Here is a 16521-nt window from a genome sequence, read left to right as displayed (position 1 = left end):
TTTCTTTTTTGTTTGTTTTTTTATTTAATATGATATTTAACGATGCACTAAAACCTGAGGTAAATATTTATATTTAATTAGAAAGAAAATAACTTATTTAACATGTCCGAAACATACGAGTGACATAATGTTTTGCTGTACTGAGAGAAACAAAGAAACTCAAAGCTAGCTGATGGATGTTAAGGAAAGTCTCTGAGGTGTCACATACTCAGCCAAAGACATTTAGATAATACATTATGCTCTGGGAAGGTTTTAGCCTGATGGCATTCAGACACCACAGAACTTTCACTGAACCTATAAATATAAATGATGTTTTATTGCTCAAACCGTTGACAAAAGTCCATAAGAACAGCTTACAAAAGACTTTATTTCCTGTCCGTCTCATCAAAAGATGAGATTCTGTATTCGTAGATTTCCTCAACTGTCCTCTTAAATCATTACTGAACACTTCTTGAACACCTGAAATTCTTTTCTGTTGTAATTTTGACCTTCACTGAGATTTAGCTGAGAAATATCTTAAAACTAATTTAGTGCCATGAGATGAAATTGTCACTGAGTTGATGAATAATCTCTCTCTTTTTTCCCTCTCTCTCTGTCTCTCTCTTTGTCTGTCTGTCTCTCTCTCTCACATCACGCTCTCTTTGTCTATCTCTATCACTCCATCACGCTCTCTCTCTCTCTCTCTCTCTCTCTCTCTCTCTCTCTCTCTCTCTCTCTCTCTACGATCATAAAAAGGAGATAATTAGAAATACAGATTTAACATTGTGGATGTCGTGGGTCAGAATATATGTGGTAACATGACTATAAATAACTTACATAGAAATACCTTGAATGTCATGTGTGTGATGCAGAAATTAGAGACAGAATTAACAAATGAAGTTTTTGAGCATGTTTTAATTCAATTCAAGTTTATTTGTATAGCACTTTTTACAATTGACATTGTTTCAAAGCAGCTTTACAGAACAAAAACATAGAGCAAAAGGTTATTGTAAAGAATAATATAGTGTTTACACTGTAAATGACGATCATTTCAAATTATATATTAAACTCATTTGTTCTTAAAGATGTACATGTACATTTCAGGGAAAACTCGTTTTTTCTGACGTGCTGATGAAGGTGAAATGTGGTGCGTAATCATGTCGCCTGTTCGGTCGGTGTTAACTCCTGCTCAGGCCTGCTTTCACACGGCAGCTTCACCTTTCGCATACCTGCTAATTAAACACACACACAAAAAAAACCTTCACTTCTCCGTTATGTTGTTTGCTCATGTATCTCCTCCTCCCTTCATTCTGACTAGAGACTTGATTAGAAAAGATAGATGGCCCGGTGCATCTGTCTTTTTTTTTTTTTTTTTTGTAAAAGGTAATAATATAATATAATAAGAGAATAGTTAAAAATAAAAGTCATGAAGATGTAAGGAAGATGTAAGAGGGAAAGAGGTCCTTGTATAGGACATTTGGACATAGGACATCTTTAACAAGCAATTGTACAACCACATTTTAAGAAACCTGGTCTCGGACACACTGTGCTAGCTATCTTCAGCTGTCTAATTTACAACTGAAATCTTTTTTGGATGAACACGACATCCTGGAGGTTTTCCGATCCGGTTTTAAAACATTGCGCAGCACAGAGTCAGCTTTGGGTTTTTAATGACATCCTCATTGCATCTGATGCTGGTGACTTTGTGATCCTCGTCCTGCTAGACTTAACTGCTGCTTTTGACACAGTTGTCCACCACATTCTAATATCTCATCTAGATCAAATTGTGGGTATTCGTGGCCCTGTTTTAGAGTGGTTTCGGTCCTATTTAACAAACAGAACTTTTTTGTGGGTCTTGCTCGTATTGAATCATCCATTGCTCTTTTGTCCTATGGGGTTCCACAGGGCTCGATTCTAGGGCCTTACTCTTCTTAATTTATTTGCTTCTTCTGGGATTTATCCTCAGGCACCATGGGATCTCCTTCCATTGCTATGCAGATCTATATACCGGTAAAGCCGGTAAAGGGTTTCTCATGTCTTGATGACAATAAAGCTTGGATGGCGTTGAACTTCCTACAAATTAATGATAACAAGGCAGTAGTAAACTTAAACTTTGTATAACTTAAAATACTTTGCTCTCCACCAAAATATCCCTTGTCAAAAAGTATAAACATGCCGCAAAAAAAATTATGCTTTTCCGCAAAAGTAAAAATAACAAATCAAAACATTAAATTTTCTTTGCTCTTGTGCCATTTTATAAAAAATAAACTTAAACTTTAAATATTTGGCTCTTCATAAAAATATCTCCTGTCAAAATCATACAAATTCAATATATGAACATGGTTCAAAAAACACTGGAATATAAATACAATTTGTGCTTTTAAGGCAAAAAATAATAATAAGACACACAGGTTTACCGGTAATGTCAATAAACATAAACTCAGCCTCCCATCGGTTTTGAAAGGCTCGGTTTTCAGAATCAACTTTTCTTTTCTCCATTGTTAGGGGCTAGCTTTGTCTTTACAGTAGGGTTGTATACAGCAACAGACGCTTGACTTAATCGACCTATCGTTCGGCGAGGCAGCTGTTGCGCTGCATTATGGGATCTGTAGTTTGTGTGTTATCAGCGCTTCACATCGCCGGGTCATTAATAACAATAATAATAGATCTATATAAAATGATCTCGCGGGCCAAATATAATTGCACGCCGGGCCGGATGTGGCCCACGGGTCTTGAGTTTGACACCTATGTCTTAGACCAACGATAACTAATCTCCATTTGTAAACGGTCATGGATCTTAAATTGTACAGCCAATTTGGAGCAGTGGTGAAGTCTAGTTTCTTTCATCTAAGGGGATTGGTAAAAAATAAGGCCTCTGGTACCCAGGCAAAAAATGAGATGGTAATCCATGCCTTTGTTATGCCATGCCATCCTGGCTTGTTTATTGTAAAGTTCCTTTATTTATTTTTTTAATCTTTAATTGGCCTCATCCTGTCGTACATCACTGAACTGCTTCACCCCTACATTCCTGCCTGCTCACTCAGGTCAACTGATCATATGCTACTTGACACCCGGAAATCAGAGAGGAAGCTCTTTGAGGGGACCGTGCCTTCTCTGTTACTGCCCCTGGGCTATGGAACTACTTGCCTCCGCACATTAGACAGGCACCCACTGAGAGAATGCACTGTTCATTCAGAAGGGTGTCAGTGGTAAAACATACTTCCACGTGTTAATGTACAGTACTAACTGTGTGTGAGTCTGAGAGAGAGAGAGAGAGAGAGAGAGAGAGAGAGAGAGAGAGAGAGAGAGAGAGAGAGAGAGAGAGAGAGATTTTCTTACCCAGAGTGCCCTGTTCCTCCAGCTCTTGCTCTATCCTGTGTAAACGGTTGTATTTGTTCATCCTCCCACCTCCAGTCAGCCCACCCAGCTTAATGAAGGATACACCCAGACCTACAGCCTACACACACATGCATGCACACGAACGAACAGACACAGACACACACACACACACACACACACACACACACACACACACACACACACACACACACACACACACAAACACACAGAGTTTATTTACAAGCAATGCAAATGCTGACAAAACCTTAAATTAGAGATAATGTCTGAGATATTTCCTCACCACATCTATCATGGAGTCATCACCAATCTCCTCACAGCTCATGGCTAGAATGGTCTCTTCTTCTTCACACACACACACACACACACACACACACACACACACACACACACACACACAATATATGTGTACAAAGAAGATAACTTCAAATAAATAAACCCAAACTTTGGTGTCATATTATTAATATCAATGTTTTATATGAAATTTGAAAACATCAGGGCAAAGTTTCCCTCTCTCTTATTCTCTCTCTCTCTCTCTCTCTCTCTCTCTCTCTCTCTCTCTCTCTCTCTCTCTCTCTCTCTCCTCATTCTCACTCTCTCTCTCTCTTCTCCCTCTCTTTTCTCTTACTCTCTCTTTTTTCTTTCTCTCAATCTCTCTCTAAATATGTAAAATTCCGGTTTTCTGTAAAATTCCGCCTGAAAGCTTTTGCTTATACACCCAAGACAATTGTGTACCTCTAGGCCATAACTTAGAGTTTTATGACATTTAAGTCAGATTGAATTGAACACTGGTGTGTTTCTCTTTCATTGAGGTACAGGGTTTATTTTGAGAATGTATGTGTGTGTGTGTGTGTGTGTGTGTGTGTGTGTGTGTGTGTGTGTGTGTGTGTGTGTGTGTGTGTGTGTGTGTGTGTGTGTGTGTGTGTGTGTGTGTGTGTGTGTGAGACTTATTGTAGCCAGTAATCACATACATGTATACAGTATGTTCTCTGTGTGACACGTTAAGATGAAGGTCTTTGTGTAATGCACTCAATAACTCTCTCTCTCTCTCTCTCTCTCTCTCTCTCTCTCTCTCTCTCTCTCTCTCTCTTTCTCTTTCTCTCTCTCTCTGATGTCCTTCATAAGCTTTTCAATGAGCTAATTTAAAGGATCTTCTCTTTCTCTACATGTCTCTTTCTCTCACTGTCTCGCTCCCAGTGCAGTGGCCATGAGAGTTATTCATCCCGTGGATATGCAAGTCATGTGTGTTTAGCTCAGTAAATGTGGGCTGTTTAACAGCTGCTGTTGAGTGTGTATACGTGTGCACATTGTGTGTCGCTCTTTATATTAAACAGGGAGTCAAATCTGATTCTTTTTTTAAATCTATTATCTATTTTATACCTATTATGCCTTTCATCTGGCATGTTTTCATTCACAGTAAAGATGCCTACGTCCCATTTTATTTCCTTTTCATTTCAATGCTGTTAGCAGAGCTCCTGAATTCCACTTATACACTTATTATTTCTGTTGTGCTAGTTTCTAATTCTTTTCTATTATAAAGTGTAAAGACAAGAGTAGCCTGGGGTAAACCTCAATGGCCCTGATGAGGCAGTCACTAAATAAACGCATCGTGTACTGCCACACATTAATAAACAGTTTTTCTTTGTCAAGGCCAATATCTCACTCGTGCAGTGTTGTAATGCAGTTGGTAGCTCTTCTACATGATCAGAGAAATGCTTGGAGTGTGCTGTGATTTGAAAACAAAAATAATGGCTACCTGTTTGCTCTGTGACAGCATGGATTAGGTCGGTAAGGGTCATCTCACTTCTGTGCCTAACTGTGACCCATGTGACTCCTGGGGGACGGGGCTTACCCTCATTCGAGCAAAGGCAGGGTCTGTATGCTGCATCTGCTATTAAGTAACAAGACTGGCCAATAATAGAGCTCAGCTTCTGCCACTGTTCCACATCCTGTACAGAAAAAAAAGAAAAGAGTTGCCAGATTGTATTCTTTAGAGACTTATACATTATCATGTCATCTTAACTCTAGGTTGCCAGTTATTGATAATTAAAAAGAAAAAAAAATCAGACAAGCTTCGACTTTTTTTTTTTGTTATGGGGTTTTGTTATGAAGTGTTTTCTGACCCTAATCTTAGGTTGCCAAAGCACACCATATTACACCCATTCCTTCTCATAGCGTATCTGGTGATATTCTTGCTACAAAGCATTTGAGAAAGCAGACACAATCTATCAGTGTGTATAGATGATGCAGAGAGTGAAAGTGAAGCTGCTTTCTCACCTCTTTCCTGAAGGCGTCAACAAGGGCGACGATAGCTGGATATTTACTGATCAAACCCACAAACATTTCCACCAGCTCATCTGGAGACTTCAGAGTCCCTGACATTACTTCATACTTTCCTTTGGACTGTGGAACACAAATTAGAAGTTTTATTGAGTTAATCAGAGATTTGGTCATATGAAATACATTTAAAAACCTTAGAAACCAGAAGTACAACCATTCATACTGAAACGTGACAAAGTAATTGGCTACTTTTTTTATCATTTTATGCAAATTAGATGCAAATTAGTATGATCTAAAGCCATAAATCTACACTCAACATAAGACTTTCCTCTGGTGGGAAACATGGTGACATGTGGTTTAGGACTTTACTATAGAAAACAACACTGTATTATAACAAGCACGTGAATTAAGCTGTGATTTGAATGATCACTTGCTCTGTTGTCAGTGATGCTGTTTAATAAATCGACACTTTTGTGATCCGAGAATACTCGAGTGTTAAGATAAAGCTGCAAATCGTTTCTAGATGTTTCAGCTCAAAAGATCAGCCCACTGAGTTTTATATACTTCTTGTTGCCAGTAATTTGAAGAAAGGGTGTGTTTGATTAGTGTTGAACTAAGTGACCCTTCTGCAGCAGAGCTTCATCACAAATGCTTTACTCAGTAATAATGATGTAAAACTTGCTGACATTGACGTAGCAGTTGAGAGTCTTGGTGACTGGTCTGCGTTTTCGTTTTATTTCTCATTAACCATTCCTCTTTGTTTTAACTGAGGTTGAACTTTGACCTTGTGTCCACTCACATAGTCCATGAGTACATGAGCAGAGCAGTTTATCACCAGCCGGAGCTCCGTGCCGATCGGCAGGCCCAGGTTTGTGCACGCCTCCATCAACAGATCGAGAGCTTGTTCGGGGCGTTCCAGCCCGAGCTGAATAGCGCCACTTTCTGAAAGCCCCACTGACACAGACTGAGACAAAAAGAGAGGAAGAGAGAGAAACAGTAAGAGAGACTGATATTATTCTGATATTACACTGCAACCCATTGATATTCAGTTCATTTATTCATGCCTGGTATTTTCTTGAAGCTTTTTATATAGGACTTTTACATGCGATGATGATCCGAGTTTGAAAACTGAAAGCTCACCTCTGACTTCCCCGCTGTAGCTATCCTCCTTATCTCTCTCTGCACATCACGGCACATCCTGATGATCTGGGCACGTTTAGATACATAAAATACAGTATGCGGTACAGCATTTAATGTTTCCTTGAGGTATTTACACACACTGTTTACATATTCATGGGTTTCATGAATGGAAGCAAAGTTTAAGGTCAAACTCAGGATTGCCATGAATCATGGCTGATAATAATAATAATAATAATAATAATAATAATAATAATAATAATAATAATAATAATAATAATAATAATTATTATTATTATGACTGGTTGTGAAGGATCACTTTATTTCTCTGGAATGCAGTGCTTTCTGCTTTTAGTTTACCCCACTCTAATGAGTCAGTTAGTCAAATACAAGGGAACATGTAAGGAACATAACTACAACTAAAAATAAAATAAAATATATTGAATCGAAAAAAGAAAACACTCAAAAAGGTAATATGATCTTAACTAAAAAAAAGTACTAATAAAATCAAAACTAATAATGGAGGTGTGTAGTGTGTGTGTGTGTGTGTGTGTGTGTGTGTGTGTGTGTGTGTGTGTGTGTGTGTGTGTGTGTGTGTGTATGTACCTCTCTGGTTCTGTGTGGTACAGTAGGCAGCAGGATAACCTCCTCTAGCAGGTTGAGCTTTCCGGCTGACGCTTTCCCACAGCTCAACACGGACACGAGCGGCATGGGCAGGAACACTCTTCCAGCCTGAGAAAGATCCACAGAAAAGAGAAGAAGAGAATACAATCACAGCAGAGGTGTGGAGATAAAAAGAATAAGAGAAAAGGGGAGTAAGGTGGAAGTAGGAATGTATAAATAATCAGAATTTTTATGCTAACTAATCTCACATCGAGCACCTAGAGTTTTCTCTCCTTTGGTTTTGTATGTTGATTAAAACCTTGCTAATAATTCTGTAAATGTGTATTTGTGTGTGTGTGCGTGTGTGTGTGTGTGTGTGTGTGTGTGTGTGTGTGTGTGTGTGTGTGTGTTGTGTTAACCTGATGGTCTCTCAGAGTGAGGATGTGTTTGTATAGGGGGGTGGCTGTGAGGCTCGCTGCAGATTTGGCTAGTGCCATAGACAGAGCACCGACTGCCATCGCCCCTGGCAACATTGGCTCCGGTTTCTCAGGAGGAGGTAGCGGCTTCTCTGGGGCGCTGCCTTTCTTACCTACATAACATCCATACAAACAGTAGAACATCCACATTAATACTGCAGCATCAACAGCAACACAACAGCATTAACACCAAAGCTACAGCACCAGTACAACAGCATTAACACCAATGCCAGGGCACCAACCCAACAGCATTAACACCAATGCCAGGGCACCAACCCAACAGCATTAACACCAATGCCAGGGCACCAACCCAACAGCATTAACACCAATGCCAGGGCACCAACCCAACAGCATTAACACCAATGATAGACCACCAACCCAACAGCATTAACACAAATGGTAGACCACCAACTCAACAGCATTAAAAATATGCTAGCGCACCGACACAACAGCATTACAAAAATGCTCGAGCACCAACACAGCAGCATTAAAATAAATGCTAGAGCACCAACACAGCAGCATTAAAATAAATGCTAGAGCACCAACACAGCAGCATTAACACCAGTGGAAGAGCACCAACACAACAGCATTAACACCAATGCCAGAGCATCAACAACAATACAACAGCATTTACACCGATGCTAGTGCACCAACACAGCAGCATTAACACCAATGCTAGCGCACCAATACAACAGCATTAACACCAATGCTAGAGCATCAACAACAATACAACAGCATTAACACCAATGCTAGAGCATCAACAACAATACAACAGCATTAACACCAATGCTCCAGGATGTTAGTTACTAGATACAAGAGTTTTTAAATATAATCTTCACTCTACCTTTCTGTGCTTCCTTCTTGCCTTTGCTTGAATCTGGTGCTTGAACGGTGTTGGTGTCAGGTGTTGGTTCAATCGTTTCTTCTTCCTCAGCTTTCTTTTCTCTGTTACGGCGATCTTGGTCTTCAAGGTAACGAGCCATGTAGAAATCGCTGCAACACACACACATACACACACAATTTAGCATAATTATTACTGACAAACTTTCTGTGCGTGTCCACGTGTGTGTGTGTCTACCTGAGTTGTTTGTCCAGGTGTATTTGTTGGGTGGGGTTAGATCCATGCAACATGGGGCACAGCTGATCTCTGATCCACTCCAACGCTACCTCTACAGACGCTTGATGGTTACCATTGGCAACCGCATTCCATGCCCCAGTGACATCTCCATCCACACCAGAAACCACTGCATTACAGACTAACTAAATTACACAGAATAACAGAGAGTTAAGAGATGCAAAAATAAGCTTCTTTGACCACAAACAGGAACACATTGTTATCTGAGTGTTCCATCTCACTGCTGTTTCACTCGTCACTACCACTCAACACAGCGTATCATCTTCTCTCTGTGTATATACCACATGTGACACACAGCAGTTTATTTCACTGGTTTCTTTCTGAAATGTCATTCTGTTGCAAATAAACGCACCAGATTCAGATCATAGAAACAAACAAACATGAGTTAAGTCGGGTCTCCTCTTTTGGAGAACCACTGAACTTCAACAGAATTAACATCAATGCTTGAGCACCAGTACAGCAGCATTAACACCAATGCTTGAGCAACAGTATAGCAGCATTAACACCAATGCTTGAGCAACAGTATAGCAGCATTAACACCAATGCTTGAGCACCAGTACAGCAGCATTAACACCAAAGCTAGAGCACCAGTACAGCAGCATTAACACCAATGCTAAAGAACCAATACAGCAGTATTAACACCAATGCTAGAGCACCAGTACAGCAGCATTAACACCAATGCTAGAGCACCAGTACAGCAGCATTAACACCAATGCTAGAGCACCAGTACAGCAGAATTAACACCAATGCTAGAGCACCAGTACAGCAGCATTAACACCAATGCTTGAGCACCAGTACAGCAGCATTAACACCAAAGCTAGAGCACCAGTACAGCAGCATTAACACCAACGCTAGAGCACCAGTACAGCAGCATTAACACCAATGCTTGAGCACCAGTACAGCAGCATTAACACCAATGCTTGAGCACCAGTACAGCAGCATTAACACCAATGCTAGAGCACCAGTACAGCAGCATTAACACCAATGCTAGAGCACCAGTACAGCAGCATTAACACCAATGCTTGAGCACCAGTACAGCAGCATTAACACCAATGCTTGAGCACCAGTACAGCAGCATTAACACCAATGCTTGAGCACCAGTACAGCAGCATTAACACCAATGCTTGAGCACCAGTACAGCAGCATTAACACCAATGCTTGAGCAACAGTACAGCAGCATTAACACCAATGCTTGAGCAACAGTATAGCAGCATTAACACCAATGCTAGAGCACCAGTACAGCAGCATTAACACCAATGCTTGAGCAACAGTATAGCAGCATTAACACCAATGCTTGAGCAACAGTATAGCAGCATTAACACCAATGCTTGAGCAACAGTATAGCAGCATTAACACCAATGCTTGAGCACCAGTACAGCAGCATTAACACCAAAGCTAGAGCACCAGTACAGCAGCATTAACACCAATGCTAGAGCACCAGTACAGCAGAATTAACACCAATGCTAGAGCACCAGTACAGCAGAATTAACACCAATGCTAGAGCACCAGTACAGCAGCATTAACACCAACGCTAGAGCACCAGTACAGCAGCATTAACACCAATGCTTGAGCACCAGTACAGCAGCATTAACACCAATGCTTGAGCACCAGTACAGCAGCATTAACACCAATGCTAGAGCACCAGTACAGCAGCATTAACACCAAAGCTAGAGCACCAGTACAGCAGCATTAACACCAACGCTAGAGCACCAGTACAGCAGCATTAACACCAACGCTAGAGCACCAGTACAGCAGCATTAACACCAATGCTTGAGCACCAGTACAGCAGCATTAACACCAATGCTAGAGCACCAGTACAGCAGCATTAACACCAATGCTTGAGCACCAGTACAGCAGCATTAACACCAATGCTTGAGCACCAGTACAGCAGCATTAACACCAATGCTTGAGCACCAGTACAGCAGCATTAACACCAATGCTTGAGCACCAGTACAGCAGCATTAACACCAATGCTTGAGCACCAGTACAGCAGCAATAACACCAATGCTTGAGCACCACTACAGCAGCATTAACACCAATGCTAGAGCACCAGTACAGCAGCATTAACACCAATGCTTGAGCAACATTATAGCAGCATTAACACCAATGCTTGAGCACCAGTACAGCAGCATTAACACCCATGCTAGAGCACCAGTATAGCAGCATTAACACCCATGCTAGAGCACCAGTATAGCAGCATTAACACCAATGCTTGAGCACCAGTATAGCAGCATTAACACCAAAGCTAGAGGACCAGTACAGCAGCATTAACACCAAAGCTAGAGCACCAGTACAGCAGCATTAACACCAATGCTAGAGCACCAGTACAGCAGCATTAACACCAAAGCTAGAGCACCAATACAGCAGTATTAACACTAATGCTAGAGCACCAGTACAGCAGCATTAACACCAATGCTAGAGCACCAGTACAGCAGCATTAACACCAATGCTAGAGCACCAGTACAGCAGCATTAACACCAATGCTTGAGCACCAGTACAGCAGCATTAACACCAAAGCTAGAGGACCAGTACAGCAGCATTAACACCAAAGCTAGAGCACCAGTACAGCAGCATTAACACCAATGCTAAAGAACCAATACAGCAGTATTAACACCTATGCTAGAGCACCAGTACAGCAGCATTAACACCAAAGCTAGAGCACCAGTACAGCAGCATTAACACCAAAGCTAGAGCACCAGTACAGCAGCATTAACACCAATGCTAGAGCACCAGTACAGCAACATTAACACCAATGCTAGAGCACCAGTACAGCAGCATTAACACCAATGCTAGAGCACCAGTACAGCAGCATTAACACCAATGCTAGAGCACCAGTACAGCAGCATTAACACCAATGCTAGAGCAACAGTATAGCAGCATTAACACCAATGCTTGAGCACCAGTACAGCAGCATTAACACCAAAGCTAGAGCACCAGTACAGCAGCATTAACACCAATGCTAAAGAACCAATATAGCAGTATTAACACCAATGCTAGAGCACCAGTACAGCAGCATTAACACCAATGCTAGAGAACCAGTACAGCAGCATTAACACCAATGCTAGAGCACCAGTACAGCAGCATTAACACCAATGCTAGAGCACCAGTACAGCAACATTAACACCAATGCTAGAGCACCAGTACAGCAGCATTAACACCAATGCTTGGGCACCAGTACAGCAGCATTAACACCAAAGCTAGAGCACCAGTACAGCAGCATTAACACCAAAGCTAGAGCACCAGTACAGCAGCATTAACACCAATGCTAAAGAACCAATACAGCAGTATTAACACCAATGCTAGAGCACCAGTACAGCAGCATTAACACCAATGCTAGAGCACCAGTACAGCAGCATTAACACCAAAGCTAGAGCACCAGTACAGCAGCATTAACACCAATGCTAGAGCACCAGTACAGCAGCATTAACACCAATGCTTGAGCACCAGTACAGCAGCATTAACACCAAAGCTAGAGCACCAGTACAGCAGCATTAACACCAATGCTAGAGCCCCAGTACAGTAGCATTAACACCAATGCTAGAGCACCAGTACAGCAGCATTAACACCAATGCTTGAGCACCAGTACAGCAGCATTAACACCAAAGCTAGAGCACCAGTACAGCAGCATTAACACCAATGCTAGAGCACCAGTACAGTAGCATTAACATCAATGCTAGAGCACCAGTACAGCAGCATTAACACCAATGCTTGAGCACCAGTACAGCAGCATTAACACCAATGCTTGAGCACCAGTACAGCAGCATTAACACCAATGCTAGAGCACCACTACAGCAGCATTAACACCAATGCTAGAGCACCAGTACAGCAGCATTAACACCAATGCTAGAGCACCAGTACAGCAGCATTAACACCAATGCTTGAGTACCAGTACAGCAGCATTAACACCAATGCTAGAGCACCAGTACAGCAGCATTAACACCAATGCTAGAGCACCAGTACAGCAGCATTAACACCAATGCTTGAGTACCAGTACAGCAGCATTAACACCAAAGCTAGAGCACCAGTACAGCAGCATTAACACCAATGCTTGAGCACCAGTACAGCAGCATTAACACCAAAGCTAGAGCACCACTACAGCAGCATTAACACCAATGCTAGAGCACCAGTACAGCAGCATTAACACCCATCCTTGAGCACCAGTACAGCAGCATTAACACCAATGCTAAAGAACCAATACAGCAGCATTAACACCAATGCTAGAGCACCAGTACAGCAGCATTAACACCAATGCTAGAGAACCAGTACAGCAGCATTAACACCAATGCTAGAGCACCAGTACAGCAGCATTAACACCAATGCTAGAGCACCAGTACAGCAACATTAACACCAATGCTAGAGCACCAGTACAGCAGCATTAACACCAATGCTTGAGCACCAGTACAGCAGCATTAACACCAAAGCTAGAGCACCAGTACAGCAGCATTAACACCAATGCTAAAGAACCAATACAGCAGTATTAACAAAAATGCTAGAGCACCAGTACAGCAGCATTAACACCAATGCTAGAGCACCAGTACAGCAGCATTAACACCAATGCTTGAGCACCAGTACAGCAGCATTAACACCAAAGCTAGAGCACCAGTACAGCAGCATTAACACCAATGCTAGAGCACCAGTACAGCAGTATTAACACCAATGCTAGAGCACCAGTACAGCAGCATTAACACCAATGCTTGAGCAACAGTATAGCAGCATTAACACCAATGCTTGAGCACCAGTACAGCAGCATTAACACCAAAGCTAGAGCACCAGTAACGCAGCATTAACACCAAAGCTAGAGCACCAGTACAGCAGCATTAACACCAATGCTAAAGAACCAATACAGCAGTATTAACACCAATGCTAGAGCACCAGTACAGCAGCATTAACACCAATGCTAGAGCACCAGTACAGCAGCATTAACACCAATGCTAGAGCACCAGTACAGCAGCATTAACACCAATGCTAAAGCACCAGTACAGCAGCATTAACACCAATGCTAGAGCACCAGTACAGCAGCATTAACACCAATGCTAGAGCACCAGTACAGCAGCATTAACACCAATGCTTGAGCACCAGTACAGCAGCATTAACACCAATGCTAGAGCACCAGTACAGCAGCATTAACACCAATGCTAGAGCACCAGTACAGCAGCATTAACACCAATGCTTGAGCACCAGTACAGCAGCATTAACACCAATGCTTGAGCACCAGAATAGCAGCATTAACACCAATGCTTGAGCACCACTACAGCAGCATTAACACCAATGCTAGAGCACCAGTACAGCAGCATTAACACCAATGCTTGAGCACCAGAATAGCAGCATTAACACCAATGCTTGAGCACCACTACAGCAGCATTAACACCAATGCTAGAGCACCAGTACAGCAGCATTAACACCAATGCTTGAGCACCAGTACAGCAGCATTAACACCAATGCTAGAGCACCAGTACAGCAGCATTAACACTAAAGCTTGAGCACCACTACAGCAGAATTAACACCAATGCTAGAGAACCAATACAGCACCATTAACACCAATGCTAGAGCACCAGTACAGCAGCATTAACACCCATGCTAGAGCACCAGTACAGCAGCATTAACACCCATGCTAGAGCACCAGTACAGCAGCATTAACACCCATGTTAGAGCACCAGTACAGCAGCATTAACACCAATGCTAGAGCACTAGTACAGCAGCATTAACACCCATGCTAGAGCACAAGCATATACAACTATAGAACAACAGCATAAAGCGATCTCTACATGAGCCGGACCAGGTACGTTTGGAGTACAGAAGGCTTGAAACTTGTACTTGTCAATGGGATTGTTAATATTTTTTTAAAGCAGAAAAAAACATTTGCTTTATCATATTCATATTCTTACAAGACATGTGAAAACACCTACACAGAGAAATCTCATCACTCATCTCATTGATTTTCAGCCTACCTTCTCTTCATTCCTGACGATGCAGTAAACCTCCACCTGCAATGCTGCTTCTCCCCTGGCATCATACACCTCTCTGCCCACTACTGCACTGATCACAGGTGTGTGTGAGAGGCTAGAAAAGTAGTTTGCCTGACAAAAAGTACAGTATAAACACAGATCAGTCCAAATGAAGAAAGGCCTTGTATAGCCTAGAACAACAAATGGAAGAAGATTGTTTTGTGTCCAAAATGTCCCTAACATGAGCCAACAGATATACTGTAGGAAGACTAGAAGCGGCATGTTTATCCATGAAATACCAGACCTTACACTATATACAGGAAGAGATTTGTCTAAAGGAAAAATTCTATCTGGAAACTACAACAACTACAGAAAAGGTTTGGGACACGTTACTGGTGATAAAGGAGGATTTACAGGTATAAACACCACAGAGCTTTTTGTCATTGTGTTCATTTAAGAACTGATATAAATGCATTTAATTAGGTTCACAAACATTTTCTTGAAACTACAACTAGATAACAGAGTTTCTAGGGTTAAAAATAATTGATTGAAAAAAAAAATTGATTGGAAAAAAAAAGTTTCATGTGAACCATCAGTCCATTACTAGGCAATTTAATGACCTGCAATTATTTTAATTAGGTTTCATTATGATTAAAATGTCTTATTTATTGCATGACTTAATTAGCTAAGGCTAATAGATTTCCATACCAGATATCCATAAACATCATTCGGCTTCGACACAAACATCTGATTTAAAACAGTTTCTAGTTTCTCCGGCACTCCGTTTGCTCTGTAAAACTCCGCTGCTTTGTTCTTTAAGTCATAAAAGTCTTTATCCACCTTTGATATTTTGCTATTGCAGCTTACAAAGCCTTTAAACGACATTGTGCTGCTGTTTCTAAGTTCGGTTCACAGCAACTCTGTGTAAGAAGCGTCGATTGTTTACGTACTATGGTTGCTAGGCAACGTTCCATGTAATATCGCGAGATTTCGGCTACGTCTCAGCATTACTGTAACATCGCGAGATTTAACGAGGGTCCAGCAGAACGCTGTATACTGGCGTACTAAATGGTCCAAATATTATAGCGACCTCGGATACAATCTGGCGAAAAGATGTTAACTTTTAATTGTTTGGAGCAAGTATAACCTTTTTTAATTGAGTTACACTTTGGCTTATGCAATGGTGAGTTCCAATAGCTCTCAGCCTACATCTTTAGTCCATGCAATGTCATTTGTAAGGGCACCAGCAACCCTGTGTTATTCAACAACACTTTAATTAGGCTGTTTAATTAATGTTTGTGCACGTTGTTTCCATGGCAACGCAGCCGGTCTAATGGCTCCTGATTGGTTTCGATGAATTCATCCTAATGAATGTGTTCAAATATTTTACAACAAAAACTCGTCGCGTGTCGTTTAACTACAACAAAGGTTACATTTCAGTTCAAATAAACCTTGAGTTGATAAATAAACTTGCATTATTATTATTATTATTATTATTATTATTATTATTATTATTATTATTGTTGTTGTTGTTGTTGTTGTTGTTGTTATTATTATTATTATTATTATTACGTAAAACATTTGTTTATTGTTTTATATAAATATAGGC

General features: G+C 41.1%; 1 protein-coding gene across 3 annotated transcripts; it reads right to left on the bottom strand.

Moving 5' to 3' along the window:
- Nucleotides 1–891: 891 nt before the first annotated feature.
- Nucleotides 892–15854, bottom strand: eno4 (enolase 4). Of its 3 annotated transcripts, none has more exons than XM_027142969.2 (13): nucleotides 15621–15854; nucleotides 14916–15044; nucleotides 8911–9092; nucleotides 8677–8825; nucleotides 7776–7945; nucleotides 7360–7485; nucleotides 6757–6822; nucleotides 6416–6580; nucleotides 5614–5739; nucleotides 5093–5285; nucleotides 3620–3681; nucleotides 3319–3436; nucleotides 892–1211 (listed from the first exon to the last, which is right to left on the bottom strand). In XM_027142969.2, the coding sequence occupies exons 1-13, from the start codon at nucleotides 15795–15797 to the stop codon at nucleotides 1135–1137; spliced, it is 1740 nt and encodes a 579-aa protein (XP_026998770.2). In that variant the 5' UTR covers nucleotides 15798–15854; the 3' UTR covers nucleotides 892–1134. The 3 variants fall into 3 exon arrangements, with proteins under 3 accessions (XP_026998770.2, XP_026998771.2, XP_026998772.2); XM_027142970.2 differs by having other exon boundaries at nucleotides 892–1208; XM_027142971.2 differs by having other exon boundaries at nucleotides 3620–3678.
- Between the last annotated feature and the right edge of the window lie 667 nt (nucleotides 15855–16521).

The sequence above is a fragment of the Tachysurus fulvidraco genome, chromosome 12, assembly GCF_022655615.1.
Source record: "Tachysurus fulvidraco isolate hzauxx_2018 chromosome 12, HZAU_PFXX_2.0, whole genome shotgun sequence".
In the NCBI taxonomy this organism is placed as follows: Eukaryota; Metazoa; Chordata; class Actinopteri; order Siluriformes; family Bagridae; genus Tachysurus; species Tachysurus fulvidraco.
Note: the sequence above shows the minus strand (reverse complement) of the source record. Positions and strands in the feature narration are given on the sequence as shown.

What these genes read in the sequence shown, in the direction of transcription:
- eno4 (XM_027142969.2), bottom strand. Translation starts at nt 15,797, where the DNA reads ATGTCGTTTAAAGGCTTTGTAAGCTGCAATAGCAAAATATCAAAGGTG. An exon ending in TCACTCTGAGAGACCATCAG is followed by an intron (nt 7,486 to 7,775) that starts GTTAACACAACA and finishes GATCTTTCTCAG; the next exon opens with GCTGGAAGAGTGTTCCTGCC. An exon ending in ATGACTCCATGATAGATGTG is followed by an intron (nt 3,437 to 3,619) that starts GTGAGGAAATAT and finishes ATGTGTGTGTAG; the next exon opens with GCTGTAGGTCTGGGTGTATC.